Source organism: Podarcis bocagei (assembly GCF_964188305.1).
Source record: "Podarcis bocagei genome assembly, chromosome: 6".
NCBI lineage: Eukaryota > Metazoa > Chordata > Lepidosauria > Squamata > Lacertidae > Podarcis > Podarcis bocagei.
The window spans coordinates 84,469,426-84,490,558 of record NC_138130.1 but is presented as its reverse complement, the minus strand read 5'-3'; the positions used below and the strand labels follow the sequence as shown (position 1 = coordinate 84,490,558).

General features: G+C 40.8%; 1 protein-coding gene and 2 long non-coding RNA genes across 6 annotated transcripts in view; 1 reads left to right on the top strand and 2 right to left on the bottom strand.

Moving 5' to 3' along the window:
- LOC308589869 overlaps window positions 1-21,133 on the top strand; it is a 60,515-nt gene that overhangs the window by 17,849 nt on the left and 21,533 nt on the right. The window lies entirely within an intron of this gene.
- On the bottom strand, window positions 2,749-9,170 carry LOC308589874. The gene is made up of 2 exons (XR_014009524.1): window positions 5,537-9,170; window positions 2,749-4,470 (listed from the first exon to the last, which is right to left on the bottom strand). It is a non-coding gene; the product is annotated as an uncharacterized lncRNA (long non-coding RNA).
- The window catches only part of CRYL1 (crystallin lambda 1), a 36,558-nt gene continuing 26,933 nt past the window's right edge, over window positions 11,509-21,133 (bottom strand). Inside the window, exons 6-8 of the mRNA XM_081199382.1 lie at window positions 18,265-18,370; window positions 16,284-16,390; window positions 11,509-14,468 (exon numbers count right to left, since the gene is read on the bottom strand). Of these exons, the coding sequence (XP_081055508.1) occupies window positions 14,340-14,468; window positions 16,284-16,390; window positions 18,265-18,370 (342 nt within the window). The 3' untranslated portion in view covers window positions 11,509-14,339. The remainder of the gene's footprint in view (window positions 14,469-16,283; window positions 16,391-18,264; window positions 18,371-21,133) is intronic.

The window sequence follows — 21,133 nt, the reverse complement described above, 5'->3', positions numbered from 1 at the left end:
AGTGGTACCTCGGGCTACATTCGCTTCAGGTTACATACGCTTCAGGTTACAGACTCCGCTAACCCAGAAATAGTGCTTCAGGTTAAGAACTTTGCTTCAGGATAAGAACAGAAATCGTGCTCTGGCGGCGCGGCAGCAGCTGGAGGCCCCATTAGCTAAAGTGGTGCTTCAGGTTAAGAACAGTTTCAGGTTAAGTACGGACCTCCGGAACGGATTAAGTACTTAACCCGAGGTACCACTGTAGTTGTGCTCTTTAGCTTACACAAATCAAGTAAGGTAATAAATAAACAAAACAGACCAAGAAAGGACCAGTTATGTATGTATAGCCCCACAAACTCAGACATCAAATCACTGACTGGAAATAAAGGGACAGTTAAGTCCAGTTGCAAACGACTCTGGGGTTGCGGCGCTCATCTCGCTTTACAGGCTGAGGGAGCTGGTGTTTGTCCACTCTGCAGAGTTTTTCTGGGTCATGTGGCCAGTAAGCCGCTTCTGGCGCGACGGAACACCGACACCAGAGCAGCGCACAGAAACACTGTTTACCTGGAAATACTGACTATCATTTCAATATACCATATTTATTCTTATCAAGCTAAGGCAAACCTTAAAAATATTATAGTTCTTCTGAATAATTATTTCACAAATAAAGTACTGTAGTGGTATCTGAAATCCAGTTTTATTAATGAAATCAAATACTGCAAGTTATTTCACACAGTTATTTCGTGGGGATTTTTTCCTAGTCTGCATCTGCATTGGATTTAAAGTAGTTTTAATTGCTTTTATAAAAATGAAATCTATTTACATGCATTTTACTGTTGCTATTTTATTGTTAAGTTGCTTTAAGATTGTTCATAGGAAGTGATTCACAAAATAGAAATAAATAAAAATTATATCCTATTTAGCCATGCTTGCCAATTCTAGAATATGAATTTTAACTTACTGGCTTTTGAACTTAAATATTACATGGGGGGGATATTACATTTGGAAAATACTCAGAACTGGTAAAAATTAATAGGATTTATAATCCTGTCTTTATATTAACATACTGTATATAATAATACTTAGCCTGATATAAATTACAGTGGTACCTTGGTTTGCAACTGCTTTGGATTACAACCATTTTGGATTACAACTACGTCAAACCCAGAAGTATGTGTCCCTTTTTTTGGATTACAACCCATTATTGCGGGGAGGCCCCATTGGCGAAAGCACGCCTTGGGTTACAACCTGTTTTGGTTTACAATCAGACCTTTGGAACGGATTGTGGTTGTAAACCAAGGTTCCACTGTATATGCTTCTTTATCTGGTTTTTAATGTCCTTGCAATTATGTTCCTGTAATAAATGTGTATTTTGGTTAAATTATGGAAGTTCTGTTCTGACTTGTTGTGTAGTCATTGTCATTGGGCTTAAAATATTAGAGCAGAACTTTCAGGGAGTAGGCTCGGAGAAGCTGGACATCACTATGTCAAAGGAGGAAGAGAGGTGTTTTGTTTCTTGCCAAATCTCAGAAGACTCCTGGTGATGTATTTAGTAGCTACTATTTTATAATAAGTAGGGACTGGTGGCAGAATTTCTCTTTTAGATTTGAAGTACCAGTACAGTGGTACCTCTAGTTACGAACTTAATTCACTCCGGAGGTCCGTTCTTAACCTGAAACTATTCTTAACTAGAGGCGTGCTTTTGCTAATGGGGCCTCTTGCTGCCACTGCGCCGCCAGCACACAACTTCTGTTCTCATCCTGGGGCAAAGTCCTCAACTCGAGGTAACTCTTCCAGGTTAGTGGAGTTTGTAACCTGAAGCGTTTGTAACCTGAGGCGTTTGTAACTTGAGGTACCACTGTATAAAAAGGAATAAGTGTAGATTTGGTCCATAAGAAGTCATGACTCAGGGGTTTTTTAAAGCAGGAACTTGCCAGAAAGTTCCAGCACCTCTCATTGCCATTATAAGAGAACAAGGGAGGTGTTCATGGTAAGTTCTGGCACCTCTTTTTCTAGAAAAATAGCACTGGATAGGAGTTACTATATTAGCACAATTTTGATTTTGTGTCATATATCCACTAAGACACACAGAACTTGCTTGTCAGTTAACTTAAATTAAAGGTGTTTAGTGAACAGATTTCTATTATTTGCTCTGGAAGCTATAGATTGGCTGTAAAAGTTGAGAATATATGGGAGCTGGAATAGCTCAGTTGGTAAGAGCATGAGACTCTTAATCTCAGGGTTGTGGGTATGAGCCCACATTGGGCAAAATATTTCTGCATTTGTAGGAATCTACAATTCTATGATTCTGTTCTAAGAGACAGGAAGCACAAGTTTCATTCTCTTACTTTTTGATCCATGTTTTTCTTTTCCAATGTCTAAATCTGTATTCAGATTATCAAGATCTCAATCTAGAGAGAGAGGGAGAGAGAAATTCTCCATCTCAGATGTTTTGATTTTCACATCAGGTGTTTCAAAGAATGAGGAATATGAAACATGAGTCACTTGTATTTCCTGTCACCACCTCTGCATGTCATGCATCTGAAGCTATTCAAGGTCACACAAAAAAACCTTCTTAGTTATGGACTCAGCAGTAAGTCTTGGATAAATTGTTATTTCTCAATTTCAGATCTGCATCTATAAAATGGGAATAATAGTGGCCTCTTTCTCAGGAGTAATCAAGAGAAAGATAATAAAACTGTTTCCACACATCAAAAGATCTGTTATTAATAAGAAATTTGTTATAATAAAGTCAGTGAGACATAACCATTTAAATCCATGTAGTTCACTTTAATTAGTTATTTGTGTTGGTACACCAGACCACAAAGACCAGGTGCTAGCCTTACCATGTTTACTCAGAAACAAGTCCTATTTAATTCAATGGGGCTTACTCCCAGGTTTAGGATTGTCAGCATAAACAATACTGTAACAAATAATAACTTGCCATTTCAAATCTTAACTTTTCTGCTTTATAAACAGTATATAGTTCTACTTGGATTATCTAAGAAAAGAAATGATTTTAAAATTGCTTGTTGCCTAAAACTGGTTATACTGGAAATCAGCGTTAGAAACTGAGATATCAAAGCCAGAAGCTAAATGGCACCTTAAACCTAGGTTATGGGCGCAATAACAGAGTGTCTAGGTGCACTTTTTTATAAGAAGGATACAACACTGAAAATGAATGAACTGCAGCTAAAATATTATGTTTATTTTCCACATGGTCTAGTCCTTCCCCTGCCCACCTTCCTAATATTCTTAAGAGGGTCTCTTCTCCAGTCTTCAGAGAGTAGCTGGAAGCGGGGAAGCAGAAAAAGGTCCCCCTTTCCTCCCACTCTGCAGTTTTAATCTGAAGTCTTAGGCACAGTACTGCGCCCAGAGCTCAGAAACTTCTCGCACTAATGAAATTCCGCAGCAAAATGCGCCTATTTTGAAACTATTCAACCCACACATGTGGGCACCTGGAGGCATAAATTACAATTAATGTATCCTCTCCTACCCATTAAAACCCATCCCATAGCTTGTGTGTCACTAATGCATGGATAACTGGTGAAATCCACTGTCTCAAGGTAGGGTTGCAGCTGGTGCATCAGCCTATGCTGACGCAAGGCAATCCTGGCCACAGCTGAGCCTCCCAGTTAGCAGTGTGTCCAGGAGCACACCCAAGCAGTTATTGTAGTGGAATCCATCCAAGACTAGCTGTAATACTTCGCGCTTTAAATTGCCACAAGATCCTCATGATAGTTTTGCTGCAACAGACTAACATGGCTAATGGAATGTTTCCCTTGATACTATTCTGCTGTTTGTTTTCCTTACTTAATTTTGTTACTTGATTTCCGATCAAGACTCTTGATCTATAGACAATGTTGTAAAATGCCAATGCTGTGCACTGTTTTCATGATGCCAAATACAGTGGTACCTCTGGTTACAAACTTAATTCGTTCTGGAGGTCCGTTCTTAACCTGAAACCGTTCTTAAGCTGAGGTACCACTTTAGCTAATGGGGCCTCCCGCTGCTGGCGCACGATTTCTGTTCTCATCCTGAGGTAAAGTTCTTAACCCGAGGTACTACTTCTGGGTTAGCCGGAGTCTGTAACCTGAAGTGTTTGTAACCCGATGTGTTTGTAATCTGAGGTACTACTGTATACAGGACCCATGAGGAGAGTGTGGGAATATTATAGTTCTCTTTGAGATTTTCCTGACAATAATTACCATAATCCTAGCATAAAGATAAGGAGAGTTTGTTGAGCAAAGGTTATGTGCATTATAGGGCTACCCTGTAAGGACAGCAGAAGGCAAATAATGTGTGCACTGCTTCAAGAGGCAAGTGTAACAGTGAGTCAATGGTGGAATCCACACACATATGAAAAAACGCTGTGAAAATGCTTTTTTAAAAAATCATTTTGAAAAATACATTGAATTTTGCATAGCTCTCCATCTAGTTTCACACTTGTATATTGCACTTTACAACATATTCAAAACATTTTATTTGCAGCTGTATACAGTGGTACCCCGCAAGACGAACGCCTCGCGAGACGAAAAACTCGCAAAACGAAAGGTTTTTTCGTTTTCGAGTTGCCTCGCAAGACGAATTTCCCTATGGGCTTGCTTCGCAAAACGAAGCTTGCCCCGGGGACAGCGGGTCTTCTCTTTTGAAGCAAGGGGCGGCCGGGAGATCGCTTCTCCCCACCGCCCCTTGCTTCAAAAGAGGTCCCGCTGCCCCCGGACCTCTTTTGAAGCAAGGGGCGGTGGGGAGAAGCGATCTCCCCGTGCTCCGAAGCCGGGCGGGGGGGTGGGAACACCTGCCCCAGCCACCCCGCTTCGGAACGCTGCTCCGAAGCGGGGTGGGGGGGGGCGGGAGCACCTGCCCCAGCCGCCGGGCTTCGTAGCGCTGCTGCGAAGCCGGGCGGGGGGTGGGAACACCTGCCCCAGCCACCCCACTTCGGAACGCTGCTCCGAAGCAGGGTGGGGGGGCGGGAGCACCTGCCCCAGCCGCCGGGCTTCGTAGCGCTGCTGCGAAGCCGGGCGGGGGGTGGGAACACCTGCCCCAGCCACCCCGCTTCGGAACGCTGCTCCGAAGCGGGGGGGGGCGGGAGCACCTGCCCCAGCCGCCGGGCTTCGTAGCGCTGCTGTGAAGCCGGGCGGGGGGTGGGAACACCTTCTGAAGGCGGGCGGGGGGCGAAAGTCTTTGTCCCCCCCTGCCTGCCTTCCCAGGGGCTTTTAAATCACCCCGGACAGCGGAGAAGTCCTCCGCTGTTCAGGGCGATTTTAAAATGCCGCCCGCCAGCATTTTAAGATCGCCCGGACAGCGGAGAAGTCCTCCGCTGTCCCAGGGTTTTTTAAAATGCTGGGGGTGAGAAGAAAAGCCCTTGTCCCCCCCCCCCCAGCCTTCAGAAGAGGTCCGGGGACAGACTGTCCCCGGACCTGGTCTGAAGGCTGTTTCCCTAGGAACGCATTAATTGATTTTCAATGCATTCCTATGGGAAACCGTGCATCGCAAGACGAAAAAACCGCAAGACGAAGAGACTTGCGGAACGAATTAATTTCGTCTTGCGAGGCACCACTGTAGCTGAGTCCACTATCTGTTCTCCGTGTTTCATGTTGCTGGCTCGGCATACTGGGTGGCTGTCATTTGGAGGAATGTATATACCTCTTTCTGCCTATCCTCAAAAGAGGCAGCATTGCAACCCAAGTGTGCCCTCGTTCACCCCACTGAACTTCCTTAGAAACTAGTCTTGTAACTTGGTCCTTACAAAGAGGGCATGCTGAGCAAGATTTGAGAGACACAAAAAAGTCCCGGGTTGCAATCGTACACTGACACAGGAGTAAGATCTACTGAACTCATTGGGACTTAACATCTGACTAGACAGGTAGAGGACTGAACTGTTGGTTTTATTACCGCCTTTTCTACAGCTGCTGCTTCCAGATTATTATTCACCTTTCTTGACAACAAGCTAGTAGGAGAGTAGACAGCCCACCAACCTAAAAATTATACTCACCAGTAACTACAGTGAAACCAAAGAAACCAGCACAGGGACCAAACCCTGCAACATATCCAAATACCTACTCAAGCAATACTGTTACAGGACCTAATGATGTTGTGCCTGGCATCATGGGCTTATTCACCTGATCATTCCAATATGATATGTGATATCATCTACTAGAGATGCCTCTCTACACAGAAGAACAAACGACTACAAATCTTGACACCAGAAACAGCAGTAGCCAGAAACCATTATGAGAACATGTCAACATGCAGGGATATAACTGTCAAAGGAATTTCCAAGAGAGACTCCAGTGTGCAACCACTGAATTACTACAGAGGAATCTTTGTTCAGGAGCAGGCTTCACTTCCTCTTCTGTCTTCCTGAGAGACCAGAGAAGCCCTGTTTATCACGGGGTGGGGAGGGATTACAGATTTCTAATCCCATGTACCAATACCAGGATATTTGTCTACTATGAGGCATGGCTGGCATAGTGGAGTGGGTGTCTCTTGGCTGCCATTCTGACAATGGCATTGCTGCTGCTTACCTGGGTGATGCGGAAATGCGGCTGGGCGTTGGCAAGGGCAGGGCTCCGTGGGTGCAAAAGTTGAGCCAACTGCTGCTACCCTACCTAATCTCTGCACCATCCAGGTGAGTAAAAAGGTAGAAGGTAAAGGACCCCTGGATGGTTAAGTCCAGTCAAAGGTGACTATGGGGTTGTGGCACTCATCTCGCTTTCAGGCCAAGGGAGCCAGCGTTTGTTCACAGACAGCTTTCCGGGTCATGTAGCCAGCATGACTAAACCGCTTCTGGCGCAATGGAATACTGTGACGGAAACCAGAGCGCACCGAAACGCCGTGTACCTTACTGCCACAGCGGTACCTATTTATCTACTTTTGTAGATGGCATGCTTTTGAAACTGCTAGGTTGGCAGCAGCTAGGACAGAGCAACAGGAGCTCACACCGTCGTGGGGATTCGAACCGCGAACCTTCCGATCAGCAAACCCAAGAGGCTCAGTGGTTTAGACCACAGCGCCACCTGCGCCCCTTTCATATCCAGGTGAGTGGCAGTGACAGCACTGTCAGAAGTGCAGCTCCACAGCAGCACCGATCTCAACAGCCACTCCTGGTTATCACCAACACTGCCTTAGGAAGTCTAGACATTTTGCTGCTATGTAATTATGTACCGTAATTATCACTGCCTGTTCTTTTTGCCTTTCTCTACTCTTTGACCTCTCCGTTCCACTATTATAGACTTCATGCATTTGATTAAGCAGACTCTATTATTAAAACCATTGTTAGCCTTTAAGGTGCTTCATTGTTTTTCTTGCATTTAGGCTGATTGATATTTTGGGATTTCTTTGATGGATATATTATTTTAAATTTTGTATTAGGGATAAGTGGAAAAGCTAGGCATATCCGTTATCATTTTAAAAGGAAAAAATCCAAAGGAAAAAGACTGTGGTGGTAGTTTAACTAATTATACAATTGTGTTGACACAGTCCCATGAACTGCATTCCAAGCATTATACCTGAATCTTTTCCAGAGTGTATAGTTGCATAATGGTACTTTTCCACAGTTCCATATGTTTGAAAACCCATACATGGGAATTGTAAAGGGGGGAAAAAACACTAGCTGGTGTAATATGTGCAAAGGTGCATCGTTTTGTAGAATATCAGCCTCTCTGAACAATAGGCCAATTTATTTAGAAGCAGAAGTCAGGCCTCTAAAATCTGTACATCATTAACTGGTGAGGGTATGATAAGGTAGAACCACTGGGTTAGATCCATACCATGTTATTTGAACTTGGGTTTCACTGAAATCAATGTGAAACATTTGCATTTACATGGGAAAATGCTGAGTAGACATGATTAGGATTGCACTGTTGGCCACAGTCCTACTGATTTCAATGGCAAAGTTTGAAAACAAATGACTTTCCCTGGTGAAAGTCATTTATTTAGATAATTTATATGCAGTACCACCTTTTGCACAAGTCATACAGGTAAATAGATAATATGCATAAAATAATAGTATCCTTTAAAAATACTTAACAAATTATTAAAGAACCAAGGATTAAAAACCTAGCTATAAAAACACCTAGCACCTTTAGCTATAAAAACACCTAGCTAGGTGCTATAAAAGCACCTAGCACCTTTAGAGAAGACAGACAACTAACAAACAAATCCCTACATGCAGGTTGCACATCCCTGCATTGTCAAATTGTCAAAGCAGTCCACTTAACCATTGTTGGCAATATTCATAAGACAAGATGCTATATCCAAAGGGCATCAGGGAGCAAATAGTTTGTCTATTTGCCCAAACTCAAACCATCTATGGTTTACTGAAACAAGGTAACTTCGAACCTTGGTTTATAAAGTTGCTTGTTTCAATTAACCATAGTTAGGATTAAACAGTTCAGTGTTCATATGTAGCCCTAAACTGTGGTTAATCAAAATGGAAAGAAAAACTTCCAATTTCTGCACAGCCAAACTAGAGGAGCAGAAGGGAGTGAAATCACATGAGCCCAAGGCTCATCTAGCCTCATTCCTGGAACAATAAAGTTTATCACCACATTCAATAGCAGCCAGTAAGCCTGCTTTGGAGATACTGACCAGGTTCCGGCACTCCCCACTCCTGCTCCCATCTAGACTGAATCAAGTTATTTTACATCCAAATATTCGCACTTGCCATTGTGGCATTCCGTGAGCAGACCAAGACTATTTTGTTACATTGGGCCTTCTGTTGTTAATTATGTTGTGTTCGTGCTAGTTTGCCATTTTCTTGCAATCAGTTCTCATGATTTAAAATTATTGTTGCTGTGTTCGAGTTGTGTGGTTGTAAACCACTTTGAAATCAGTCAGCGAAAGGTGATGTAGAAACTTTGAAAATGAAATAAATTGGCAACGTATTATGAAATTGGTAAAGTAATATATAAAGCAGTTTATATACAAAAGCATTATTAAATAGTTATTGATAAAGTTTCAAGAACGGCTCGTAGAATACCCTAGGCTTTTTAAACAATTACTAAAGTCACTTGAAAAATATATTCTTTCAAAAAAATCTCTTTGCAAACTTGTCTTTAAGCTGTCCCAAAGCTGTGGTGGTGGTGGTTTTCTTATGCAAGGATATTAACATAGCTATCCCTCTGGAACGTGTTGCAAATTTGTGATGCAAAAAACCCTAATTAGCAAAAGAGATTATAATTATATACCCTTTCATTTCAGATACATAGAAAATAATGAATTATGACAACCAGGATAGTATGTGTTGCTGTAGTCTTAGATGACTGCTTATATAAACCTCATTCATTTACAATTACATCGTAAATACAAATCCCTGATGAAAGTCAACATGTGCCTGCAAGCTACTTGGACTAGTAGAACTGGTGCGGTCAAAACACATCACCAGTGATGGTTCCATAGCAGATTTTCCCAACCCCAGTGCCTCAATAGATGTACCGTCAAGTACTTCAGCTGGAAACATTGTGAGGTTCAAACCAAAATCCTGTAGGACTAAATATGTAAATTCTCCACATACATAGAAATGGATACTGCTAGGTTTCAAACGTGAAACATTTATTGTGGCTTCCTTATACCATGCATCACATTCCACATTATGACTTTAAAAATTGGCTCTCTTGCATGAAGCACATCAGCCCAACTCGACTCAGCAATTTAAGACCCTTGTGGTTCCTTCCAACGCTACAATTCTAAGTCAATAGTATAAAGGTTTAGAAGTCTCCCTTGAAGAAAAGCTATATATACCGATTCATCTTCAGAGCAGTCCTACCTCATAGATGATCTTTTCTCATGCACCTCAGCCCCAGCGAGGAGGTCTCAAGGCACAACTTCACGGTCTTCTCAAAGAGATGGTGCAGCAGTAAACCAGGCTTCTCCTCCCAGGACTCTGCTTAATGAGGGGAGGATGAAGCAGTTATGGAAATCACCTATGAATGCAGCACTTATCACCCACTATCAGATGCTGCACCCACAAGGGATTACATGAAAGCCCACCAGAAGCCAGGCTCCTCTGCTGGATGTCATATAACAGGTTTTCAGCTAATCTGCCTAGCTCCAATACAAAGCACTAACATTCACCTACTTATAGGGATGCTTCGCGTAATTAATGTCCAAATAATAATTGAATTGCTCTTCAACTGCTTTCCTCCTCCTCTGATACGATTTAGTTCCACTCATGGTAATTTGCAACATGATTTAGCAGAACACTTTAAGTGGGTCTGCCACATTAGCAGAAGACTGCGGCTACATTCTCAGCAACCTCAATGAATATACATTTACTCCTGAGATTAGCAATTTTTAGCAGCATAAATCAAAGCCACTACGGCTAAAATTAAAATATTCATCAGAATTCCAGGAGAGCCATGAACTTACTTTTAATGGCCCTGGCAACCACCATTTAACTTCTACGATTTATAATTATGGTAACTTCTGAACATAGGGGTTCTACCACTGAGTTAAAGAGAATCTTGTCCAAGCTTAATCTTAGGGACAGGTAGAATATAAATTTAAATATGTAAATAATAATTCATTTACTGGTTAAAACAAATTGTCCATTCTTGCATACCACTTTTTCTCAAGCACTCTACGTGGGGCTACCTTTGAAAGTGACCCGGAAACTACAACTAATCCAGAATGCGGCCGCCGAGACCACATAACACCGGTTCTGAAAGACCTACATTGGCTCCCAGTACATTTACAAACACAATTCAGAGTGTTGGTGCTGACCTTTAAAGCTCTAAATGGCCTTGGCCCAGTATACCTGAAGGTGTGTCTCCACCCCCATCGTTCAACCCAGACACTGAGGTCCAGCTCCAAGGGCCTTCTGGCGGTTCCCTTACTGTGAAAAGTGAGGTTACAGGGAACCAGGCAGAGGGCCTTCTCAGTAGTGGCGCCTGCCCTGTGGAACGCTCTCCCATCAGAGGTCAAGGAGATGAGTAATTATATAACACTGAGGAAGCACCTGTAGGCAGCCCTGTTTAGGGAAGTTTTTAATGTTTGATGCTTTATTGTATTTTTAATATTTTGTTGGAAGCCGCCCAGAGCAGCTGGGGAAATGGGCGGGGTATAAATAATAATAATAATAATAATAATAATAATAATAATAATAATAATAAGCACCATAATTTCAGAATTATTTGCACAAAATTAAAATGAATATTAACCACAAGATTCTCAAACTACATTAAAACTATAGTGTGATGTTGTGGTGTTGGAATTAGACAGTCACTTTTGCCTTTTTATGATAAGCACAAGATGAAGTATATAAACAATTGAATTCTCTGTAAGGTTCCACAGTGTTATAGACTGAAATACATTTACCACTAGCTGCAAAAACTTTCCCATCCAAGCTAGCTACATTGGCACCAGTAACTATCATTCAATGAATCCCTGTTTAGACCTGTACAGATAACAGCATGTGGTAACTTCAAAAGTAAACATCACAGTGGGATGATACATTATCCGAATATACCCTAGCTTATCTCAAGCTCAAATTTAATACTGGCATAAAAACAGCCCACAAACATAACAGAGATTTCATTACATATGTTTATTGACAAGCAAAGTGAAGATATTTACCAGTGTTAAGAGAGCTACAATATTTCAGAACAGAAGCAAGTTAGAACAAAATGACTTTTAAAAAGCCACACTCATATTTAATAAAATGAAATTAATGTTATAGCAATTATTTAGTAGTTGTATTATAATCCCACCATGATGTGGTTTAAATAAAGAAAAGAAGTTCTCTTTCTTTTAAATTTGCTAATGAGGTTTTGAACATCATGTAGCTATTAGCATAATGGAACCAATCAGTCAGTATAGCTCATCCCCATCAACAAAATAGCCCTGAACACCATGCAGTCATTAACAGACAATTGAAAAGTCATCATCATAAAATGGCAGCACAAAAGCAACATCACCAGTAACCAAAAATAAAACAATTATACAGGGCTGTGATAATTAATCCAAGCTGAAACTCAACTAAACAAGATGGTCTTTACAGGTCTACAGTCTAGAAGAAGCTAGGGTAGGCTCCCAAAGGAGGGAAATCCAGCAGAGAAAACCCTGTGCCCAGCACCTGCCATCCAAACAGAGGACAAGGAACTCCTCTGAGCAGAGTCTCCCCTGCTGAAGTTTCTTCTGTATCTATAATCCTCTTAAAACTTCACATTAAGACTAGGGCTAGGCGATATCTGATTTTCAACACTAATATATCACCAGCTAAACATTATGATATATTGATATATCACAATGTCTGAAATAAGGATGGAGCTATGCAGAGGTATTTGTTGGCTTCACGGTTTTTCCTGCACCATGATTTTTGCACAGTATGTGTGCGCATGCACACACATATCATGATTCACTATATATTGCTCGGTCAAAAATTATAAAGCCAGTATCACAATACAGTGGTACCTCAGGTTACATACGCTTCAGGTTACAGACTCCGCTAACCCAGAAACAGTACCTCGGGTTAAGAACTTTGCTTCAGGATGAGAACAGAAATAGTGCTCCGGCGGCGCAGCAGCAGCAGCAGGAGGCCCAGCTAAAGTGGTGCTTCAGATTAAGACCAGTTTCAGGTTAAGAATGGACCCCCAGAACAAATTAAGTACTTAACCCGAGGTACCACTGTATGGACTTCAAACTGGCTTTGGATGATATACTGATATATCACCCAGCCCTAGTTAAGACATGGAGGAAAACTGAGCAGCTTGCCCCATGTTGTGTATAAGTTATGCTACAGGAGGACCCTATGAGGTATCAACTACACTCCCCACCTGTGAAGGCATCTGCCAAGGTTACTGGTTCATTCCGTGTGGTATATAAGATATTGATATTTGTCTCATGGCCTAAGGCTTTCAGTCTCACAAAAAGGCAGTTAGTTGGTTAGCAATGATGAAAACAAGGTCATCAGTTTATCTACAGAAATATTTTAAATCTGATATAAATTGTTGCTAATAAGAATTCTTCTACTTCATAAGACAAAAAAAGGGAAAAACTGATTTTAAAAATGCTTTTCTCATATATATTTTTGTATATTGAATATGGTACAGTAATCTGAGGCATTGGTTGGTTCCGCCTTCATAGTGGAGAGACATGCTTTGCAACCAAATGACTCCAGATCCAACCCTTGGCATCTCCAGGTAGATAAAACTCCTGTTTGAATTCCTAGAAAGCCAGTGCCACTCAGTGTAGACAATACTAGATGGACCAATGATCTAATCTGATATGACAAAGCTTTGTTGATTGGTTCAACAACCATAGTTGCATAGCTTCTACACAGACTAGTACAAGAAATGTGTCTGCAATGGTATTTGAAACTGGAATCACTGTAGAGAACTGAACTAAACAGAAGGAACTGATTCAGGTAAGATAGTCAACACAGCAGACCAATGGGTTATTTTTGAATGAGCTTCTCTTATCAATGAGCTGTATAGAACCCTGTTGAGAAAACTGTTTAGCTACCAAGCTGTCAACATCATATGGGTCCTGAATTTAGTACTCAAGGCTTCAGACAACACATCTGGAACAAGTAACATAACCTATGGCATTGTAAACTGCATTTGTTTACTTGATTTTAGGAAAAGCTTTTTTAATCCCTAAAGTCACGTTGCAATTGGAAGAACAGTCAACAGAACCAGGTTAAAAACGACAACACCTTCCAGTCAATATTATATGTTCCTGTGTAGATTTATTGCCATCCTAGACACCATACCAAAGTCTATGATGCAAAGTTCATAATGTTAAAGGCTCTTTAACATTAATGAAACAGACTTGTCTCCAAATGAATTTGCTTATAATCTCAAATGGTCATAAATCAGGGTGTGATGCCTAGTACTCCACAGAGCAGAATGCAGCCCAAAGGAACAACCAGTCATTATTTTTGTCCCAGCTTAATCTTATATTCCCCAAAATGCAAGCTCAAACACATCTTGGGCTAAATTAACCACAAAGTATGATTACAACAAGCATCATTTAAAATGAATAACACCAGTGTCCTGTACTATTAATATTTAAGGGAGTGCTGATAAGAAGCCATCCCAGAGTAAAATTACTAAAATTACATAATAATTAGTAATTTCTGTAATACAGGATGTTACTTAAAATGAAGGAAGTCTTGCATTGAAGGTGCAATTTACAATCAAATATGCAGTCCCACTGAAATCCATGCATCTGCCCCAAGGGTTTAAGATTGTAGCTTTAGATAAAAAAAATTCCAGCCTTAATTAACTTGACTACAGTTATGTGGATTGACCAACTCTGGCATTTGCAACTGAGTCTTCCATGCTTTTAACATCTGCTTGTGGAAGAGATGCATGTGCCCATTCAAATACCAATCCAATGATGACTGCCCCTTTGGTTTAAAGATTATGCGTATCGTCAGATTTAATTTCCTTTTTCAGTTTAGCCAGGTGTGCAAGACATTCATCTCGCCAGTGTCTTCTGGCATTTAGGTGTTCAGGGTCAGCTGGGGTCTTTTCACACATTGCCTGGTAAGAAAAGGTTAAAAAAAATACAAGTCACAAATAGGAGAACTACAGTCATACCTTGGGTTACAGACACTTCAGATTGCGCGTTTTCAGGTTGTGCACTACGCCAAACCCAGAAGTACCGGAACGGGTTACTTCCAGGTTTCGGCACATGTGCAGAAGCGCTAAATCATGCATGCGCAGAAGCGCTGAATCATGACCCGCACATGTGCAGACGCAGCACTACAGGTTGTGAACGCTGCGGGTTGCAGACATGCCTCCCGCACGGATCACGTTCGCAAACCCGAGCATCCACTGTACAAGTAGGACCTGTAACAAAATCTTGCATTGTGTCCTTCTACCTAAAAGAAGTGCAAAGCAATTTCAATTTGTTGTGGAAGGAAAGGTCCTTTCCATTCAACCAGTATATAGCACAACAAATGGTAAATCCAGGTATCTCCCATCCATCTAGTTAGGGCTACAGTTTTGGAGATATCATGTTAACGTTAGTCCTAGAGAAAGAAGTTTGTACAGGAATCATAATGTGTAGACTAATTTTAAAGTGTTGTTTTTTTAAAAATAAACATCAGACAGTGTAATCAATGTGGGATGCAACCATGGTTTATCCTGTTTATTCTCATCTGGTCCTGAACAATGCCATTGCGTTTTTTTATTTTAATTTTTTATTTATGGTTTTCAGTTATATACATTTCAATAGTTTTGCAGTCATTTAAACATTTCAAAACTTGACTTCCTTCCTCCTCTTTCTGCGGTTCCTTAAATTTATTTTTATCATTTCCTGCATATTTTAACTTAACTTATTCTTTTACTAATCTGCTTTAATTGTATACTCTTATGAAACTACAGATTATTACAATAATCCTGCCAATATCCTTATCTGTTTACAATTTGTCATGCCACTGCGTTTTTAAGCAACATAGAATATTCCTGGTCCTTGGCCCTTTAGGCGTAAGTACATGCTGGGCATTTGACCTCCTTTTTGTCTCCTCATAGACATTGTAAAGCAATTTGTCTGTTTAGATGTCATTTTGAGTGTATCCTTAGAAAGGTAATTTACGTAAGGTGAAATACTTAAGCCTCTGCTTTTGTGAGGCATAAAGACAAGAATGGGCCTTGAAAGTTAAGAGAGACACTGGTGCCAGTAAGATAAGAATGAGACAGGCTGTTCTGGGAAGATTATACATTAAAGGAACTGAATGGAGAATGTTAAATCATCCTAGAGTGGAAAGAATGAAATGACTAGCAAGAAGAGGTTCAGCTTTGTATCATGAAAGCATTTTTGCCCAATGTGTAAGAGTGCTCCAGATAATGACACCCAAATATTCCAAAGTGAGCATTTCAACTTACCTCTGACGAAAATACAGTGTTAGGTCGTTTGGGTATGTATAGTGGTTCCTCCACCCCCTTTTTTAGATCAAACTGTCATTGCCTTTGGTGACAGCCATATTGCCTTCTTATTTTGCATGTGGTTAATGTAATGATGTAGGGCGTACAACAGGTAAAGGTGGTGTGTATGCGCAATTCATTCTGTATGCTACACTGCAGAAGTGCCACCCAAAGTGGTAGCAGGCCATGAGCAATTGCTCACTGAGTCATATGCCTGCAGTTCATGCAAACTGGGCCCAGGTTGACTCTGCTGATCTCAACATCTATTAATTTATACAGTGTCGGAATTAATTGTTCATTAACCTTCCAAACAAAAGCCAACTGATGTGTAAACTGTACCAAAAATGGGTAAGAGCTGTTTCCTAAAAACAACTAAGATATTAAATGTAAGTTTGATGGATGTCATGTTACTCCAATTTGCACATGTACCTGATTGATTTTCTGTTCTGTTTTCCCTGCAAAATCCGGTATTGGCCCAAAGGTTTTCAAGACACGTATCATACCTTCACGGTATCTGTCACAATAGTTCAGCATTCCTGAAATACAATTGGAGATCTCTTGTTGGTCTTTCCTAAACAGAGAATTCTACATATACAAAGAACCATAAAACCAACAGAATTTCAGACCTGAGAAGAATTTCAAACTTGAGAAGTACAAACCATGTAGACAAAAAGAAAATATTTACAAGATGTCTGAAGTAGCTGGTGGTTGTTACTTCACATAGATCCATTGAAACCAATTGATCTGCTCTGATTATATTAATGGATATCACCCATTGATATTTACTCCATCTCTTGAGTGATTCAAACTTGGAAGTGTTAGCTATGAAGTAATCCTGCTGTCATGAATACTACAGAAATATACAGAGATTATGATGGGGGAGCTGCCTGAAGCATAGTATCCAATACAGTTTCCCCTGCTTGTTTTGCAGGTGATTTTTTTTTATAAGCTTAAAGTAATTCAGAAAGCTTGAAAACAAGCGTATAATGTTACCACATAATGTGGAACCTCAAAAGATTAGGCACCCACACAGGAGGTACTTTGTGTTAAGATAATACAGTGATAGGTAAATGAGAAAATGTCTCTAGAAGCACTGTATTGCTGGCAGGTTTTTTCACTAAAAGGATCTGATAGCGTTTCTTTCTCTTTTTAAGTGCTGCTTTGCCAAAATTTTAAAATGCCCAGCTCTGGTATAAAAACTCACTGGACCCAAAATCAGCATTCACCATTATCATATTAAGTCAATTAGATATCCTTATAGTACTTCTCTTGTTAAAAAATGTTAAGGGCTTCCTTTCTGTCTGTCAGCATTCAGTTCTCATGTTTCTCCCTCTCTCTGTGTTCTCACTGACTTGCTGTTGGCACTTGTTCTCTAATCACAAGGCTACTGGCACAGTGCCCTACAGTCAGTTCCCTTCCCATCTATGAAGGATTGTCATTGCAGAGCAAAGACTCTTACAACCCTACTCAGAAGCAAGCCCCAGTAGTGCAGACAGGACAGCAGCCATAAGCAGCTAAAGGCATTCATTTCCCAAATAGTGAAGTCCATTGGATAGCCTATAGGTTTATGGGTTGTTGTTTTTTAAATTCGGACCCTTCAAAAATGTATCAGGTTCTCCCTTCCAGAACAAATGGAACAACCCAAAAAGTTTGTGTAGTATTCCCAAAGGTTGAGAATAAGTTGGACCCAGCAAGCTTTCACAGGTCTAAGGGACTGGTATTATTTTCTTTTCTCAGTCAAGCCAGTGAAGTAACTCTTGTCTTTTTGTTCCTGGATCTGCAGCTGGAGATGTTTAGCACATGAAATGTACCAAATGGACTAGAACAGTCTGGCACAATTTTTTATAGATCAGACCAGACCAGACACAGCTCACCACAGGCTGAATTAACTTTGTTTTTGTTTTCTACCTAGAAATGCAAAAAAAAAGTGTGTGTGTGTGTGTGTGCGCGCGCGCATCCAAGTAGAGCCCCTTGCACGTCACAATACAGAACTGGAAGTTTATTATTGTTTTGGTGGATTATATATTGTGTAGACCTAGTCTTAGGGTGCTTCTATGTGATGACACTCTGAATTGGAACACTAGTCACCCACAAGCTGCATGTAAAAAACTATTTTTACCAGGCCTGAATTGGGGATAAAGCTACATGCTAAAGCAGTAATCCTTTATCTAAACCCTATGCTCCTCTTTAACGAAGTACCTCATGTTGCCAATTCTTATCATTCATCATGGTGATGTTTGGAACAGCTTTTACAAATGGCTTGGAACATCCTGATACTGAAGATTACGGTGTAAAGAAGAACAGGATTTAGGTCTTAGATCTGACCAGTTAAACCGATATTCACAACATATCATGAAACATGTGCCTTGGAAACTCCCATGTTTAAATCTTAGTGGAACAAATGACATACCTTCTGCATTCAGATGCATGGTTTCCAGGGGTCCAATAAAAGCGTACCGCATTCCCAAGCCATCAGACATTACAAGGTCCAGATCATCAGAAGATATTACTCCATCCTGCATGGCGAGAACATTATGAATGTTGAAGAACTTCACAAATTCTACTTCTTTGCTTAATCTCTAATTCCAGGGATGGAGAATATATTGAAAACAGAAGTGTTTTTTTTAAGTAAACAAATCTGTTACTATTCTTAAATGAACCATATATATTATATACATGTATTACATCACATACTATATTCTCTACAGTTAGCTACAGAATTACCTTCCTATAATAATAATATTATTACTGTATTATTATTTATAATATAGTATCAGTGTGCTTTGTCTCTTTTACGGCAGTGGTGTGGAAGCACTGGCCCTCCAGTACAACTTTATCAGCCCTAGCCAACAATTAAAACATCTAAAAACTAATAACGGAAGCATCACACAGGTTTTCTGAGAGGTAAATCCAAGTATATTTGGTAGAGAGCAAAGAGTCTTTGGAAGAAGCAAGAGAATCTTGGATAGTGGTGGGCTGAGCTGGAGAAGTAAAGGTCATGTATTGGGATAGAAGAACAAGGTCATGGAAGGCTTTGAAAGTAAGGACAAGGAATGGCGAGGAAGTCAATGTTTGGATTTAAGGGTAGGCAACTCACGATCGGGACGTGGGTGGCACTGTGGTCTAAACCACTGAGCTTAGTGCTTGCCGATCGGAAGGTCGGCGGTTCGAATCCCCGCGATGGGGTGAGCTCCCATTGCTTGGTCCCAGCTCCTGCCAACCTAGCAGTTCAAAAGCATGTCAAAGTGCAAGTAGATAAATAGGTACTGGTCCGGTGGGAAGGTAAATGGCATTTCTGTGCGCTGCTCCGGTTTCGCCACATGACCCAGAAAAACTGTCTGTGGACAAATGTTGGCTCCCTTGGCCAGTAAAGCGAGATGAGCGCTACAACCCCAGAGTTGTTCGCGACTGGACTTAACTGTCAGGGGTCCTTTACCTTTACCTTAACTCATGATCAGTCTAATGAGAAAGTTTGATGATTTGGGCGGAAGAGTACCAGAGACCAAGGTGAGACAATGGAAAACCACAGGACAAAACTCCTGTAGTTTAGGTGAGAGATAACCAGGCCATGGAGCAGTTTTTTGCTAAGGGGATGAAAAGGAAGAGCCATATTTTTACAATGTTGTGAAGCAACATGACTTGGGCATGGGCTGAACATGGGGAACAAAGGAAATGAGTAAAAAATGAAATCACGGCTATATGCCTGTTCAACAGGCTTAATGTTAACACTATAAAAGGATAAGCAAAGTGTACACAGAGAGAGGAAGGCTTGGGATGGAAGAAGTTCAGGCTTAGATACAGTAAACAGTTTAATTTAAGCTTGACATGGTAACAAAGCATCTGCACAGAAATATATGAGAAAAGCAGCAGGAGATGTGGGATTAGAGTGAGAGGGAGAGATAGAGCTGGCTATCATCTGCGCAAAGGTGGTACCTAAAGCCATGGGATTTAATGAGGAAACATGGGGTTAGCATGTACCAACACAGAGAGGGAAAATGAGGAAAAGCTGGAGATGATTTAAAAAATACATTCACTTATCTTCTATTTATTTATTTTTAGAACAGTGGGATATTGGCATGTTCGAAGAAGCGGGAGAGAGGGTCTGATTATGTGGAAGAGGGGAAGGATAACAACAGGAGAGATCCCACAAGGAAGCAAGTGAGGATGGGATCACAGGGGACATATGGAGGGGCAAGAAGAAACTAGGGTAGTTAACTTATCAACTGAGATCTGGGGGGGGGGGAGAGGAAAGGCAGGGAGTTTTTTAAATGTTTATTATGTTTTTATATATGTTGGAAGTTACCCAGATGGCTGAGGCAACCAAGTTAGTTGGGCAGGGTACAAATATTTGATGATGATGATGATGATGACGATGACATAGACAGCAGAGAGGGGGAAGAGACCAGAGTGAACAGCTTTGGATATCAAACTGTATACTTTTGATTATTATAATATTTGACTTTTTAGAATAAATGAGCATTTAAATTTGATGCTGGCAGCTGCAACCAAAAAGAACAATTCTTTTCAAAAGACTTAGCAGCACAAACCATTTTGAAGCTGCTCTGTACATTGTATATAAGTAATGACTTTCCAGTTTATGCAAGGCACATTAGTGCAATCCTGCAGGGTGGGGCAGGGCAGAGATTATGAGAAGAAGAGAGCAGAATTTCAGAAGAAATGTTAAGCATTCTTGTCCCACTTTCACTTCGTATGAACAATTATGGTTTCCACCTACAGTACAACTTTTGCTTTTGCTTTAAAAGTGTATTTTAAAATGGTGTGCGTCTTCATGGTTGGAACAAGATGACTGAATACAGACAATGCAGGTGCCACACAACTGCTATGAGAAGCTGCTTGCATCATGTAGGCAATTTGCATGGCTTCAACATGCCAACGCTTTCAGGAAACTCCCAAATCTCCTATGTGGCATCCGTCACAAAGTGCTGTTCAAAGCTCAGTTACATCTACAGGGTACATTTCCAAGAAATAGCAGCACACCCTAAAAACAGGTTAGGACAAGTGCATCCTCTTGGCTGTTCCACAGGTTACTGAACATTTCTATAAGGCTATCCCTAACATATTTACAAAGCTGGGGTTTCTCCCATTTTTAAAATAAAGCTTAGATTAGAATACATATTCTTAGCTAAGAAAGTCACATTCCATCATGGCATACTGAACAGTTTCTGTAGCCTAAGTAAGAAAATTACGGAAAGGCAGACCTCATTTCCAGAGGGCTACAGGTACACAGCCCTGTCCCTGTCTAGTTGGTAATGCATACC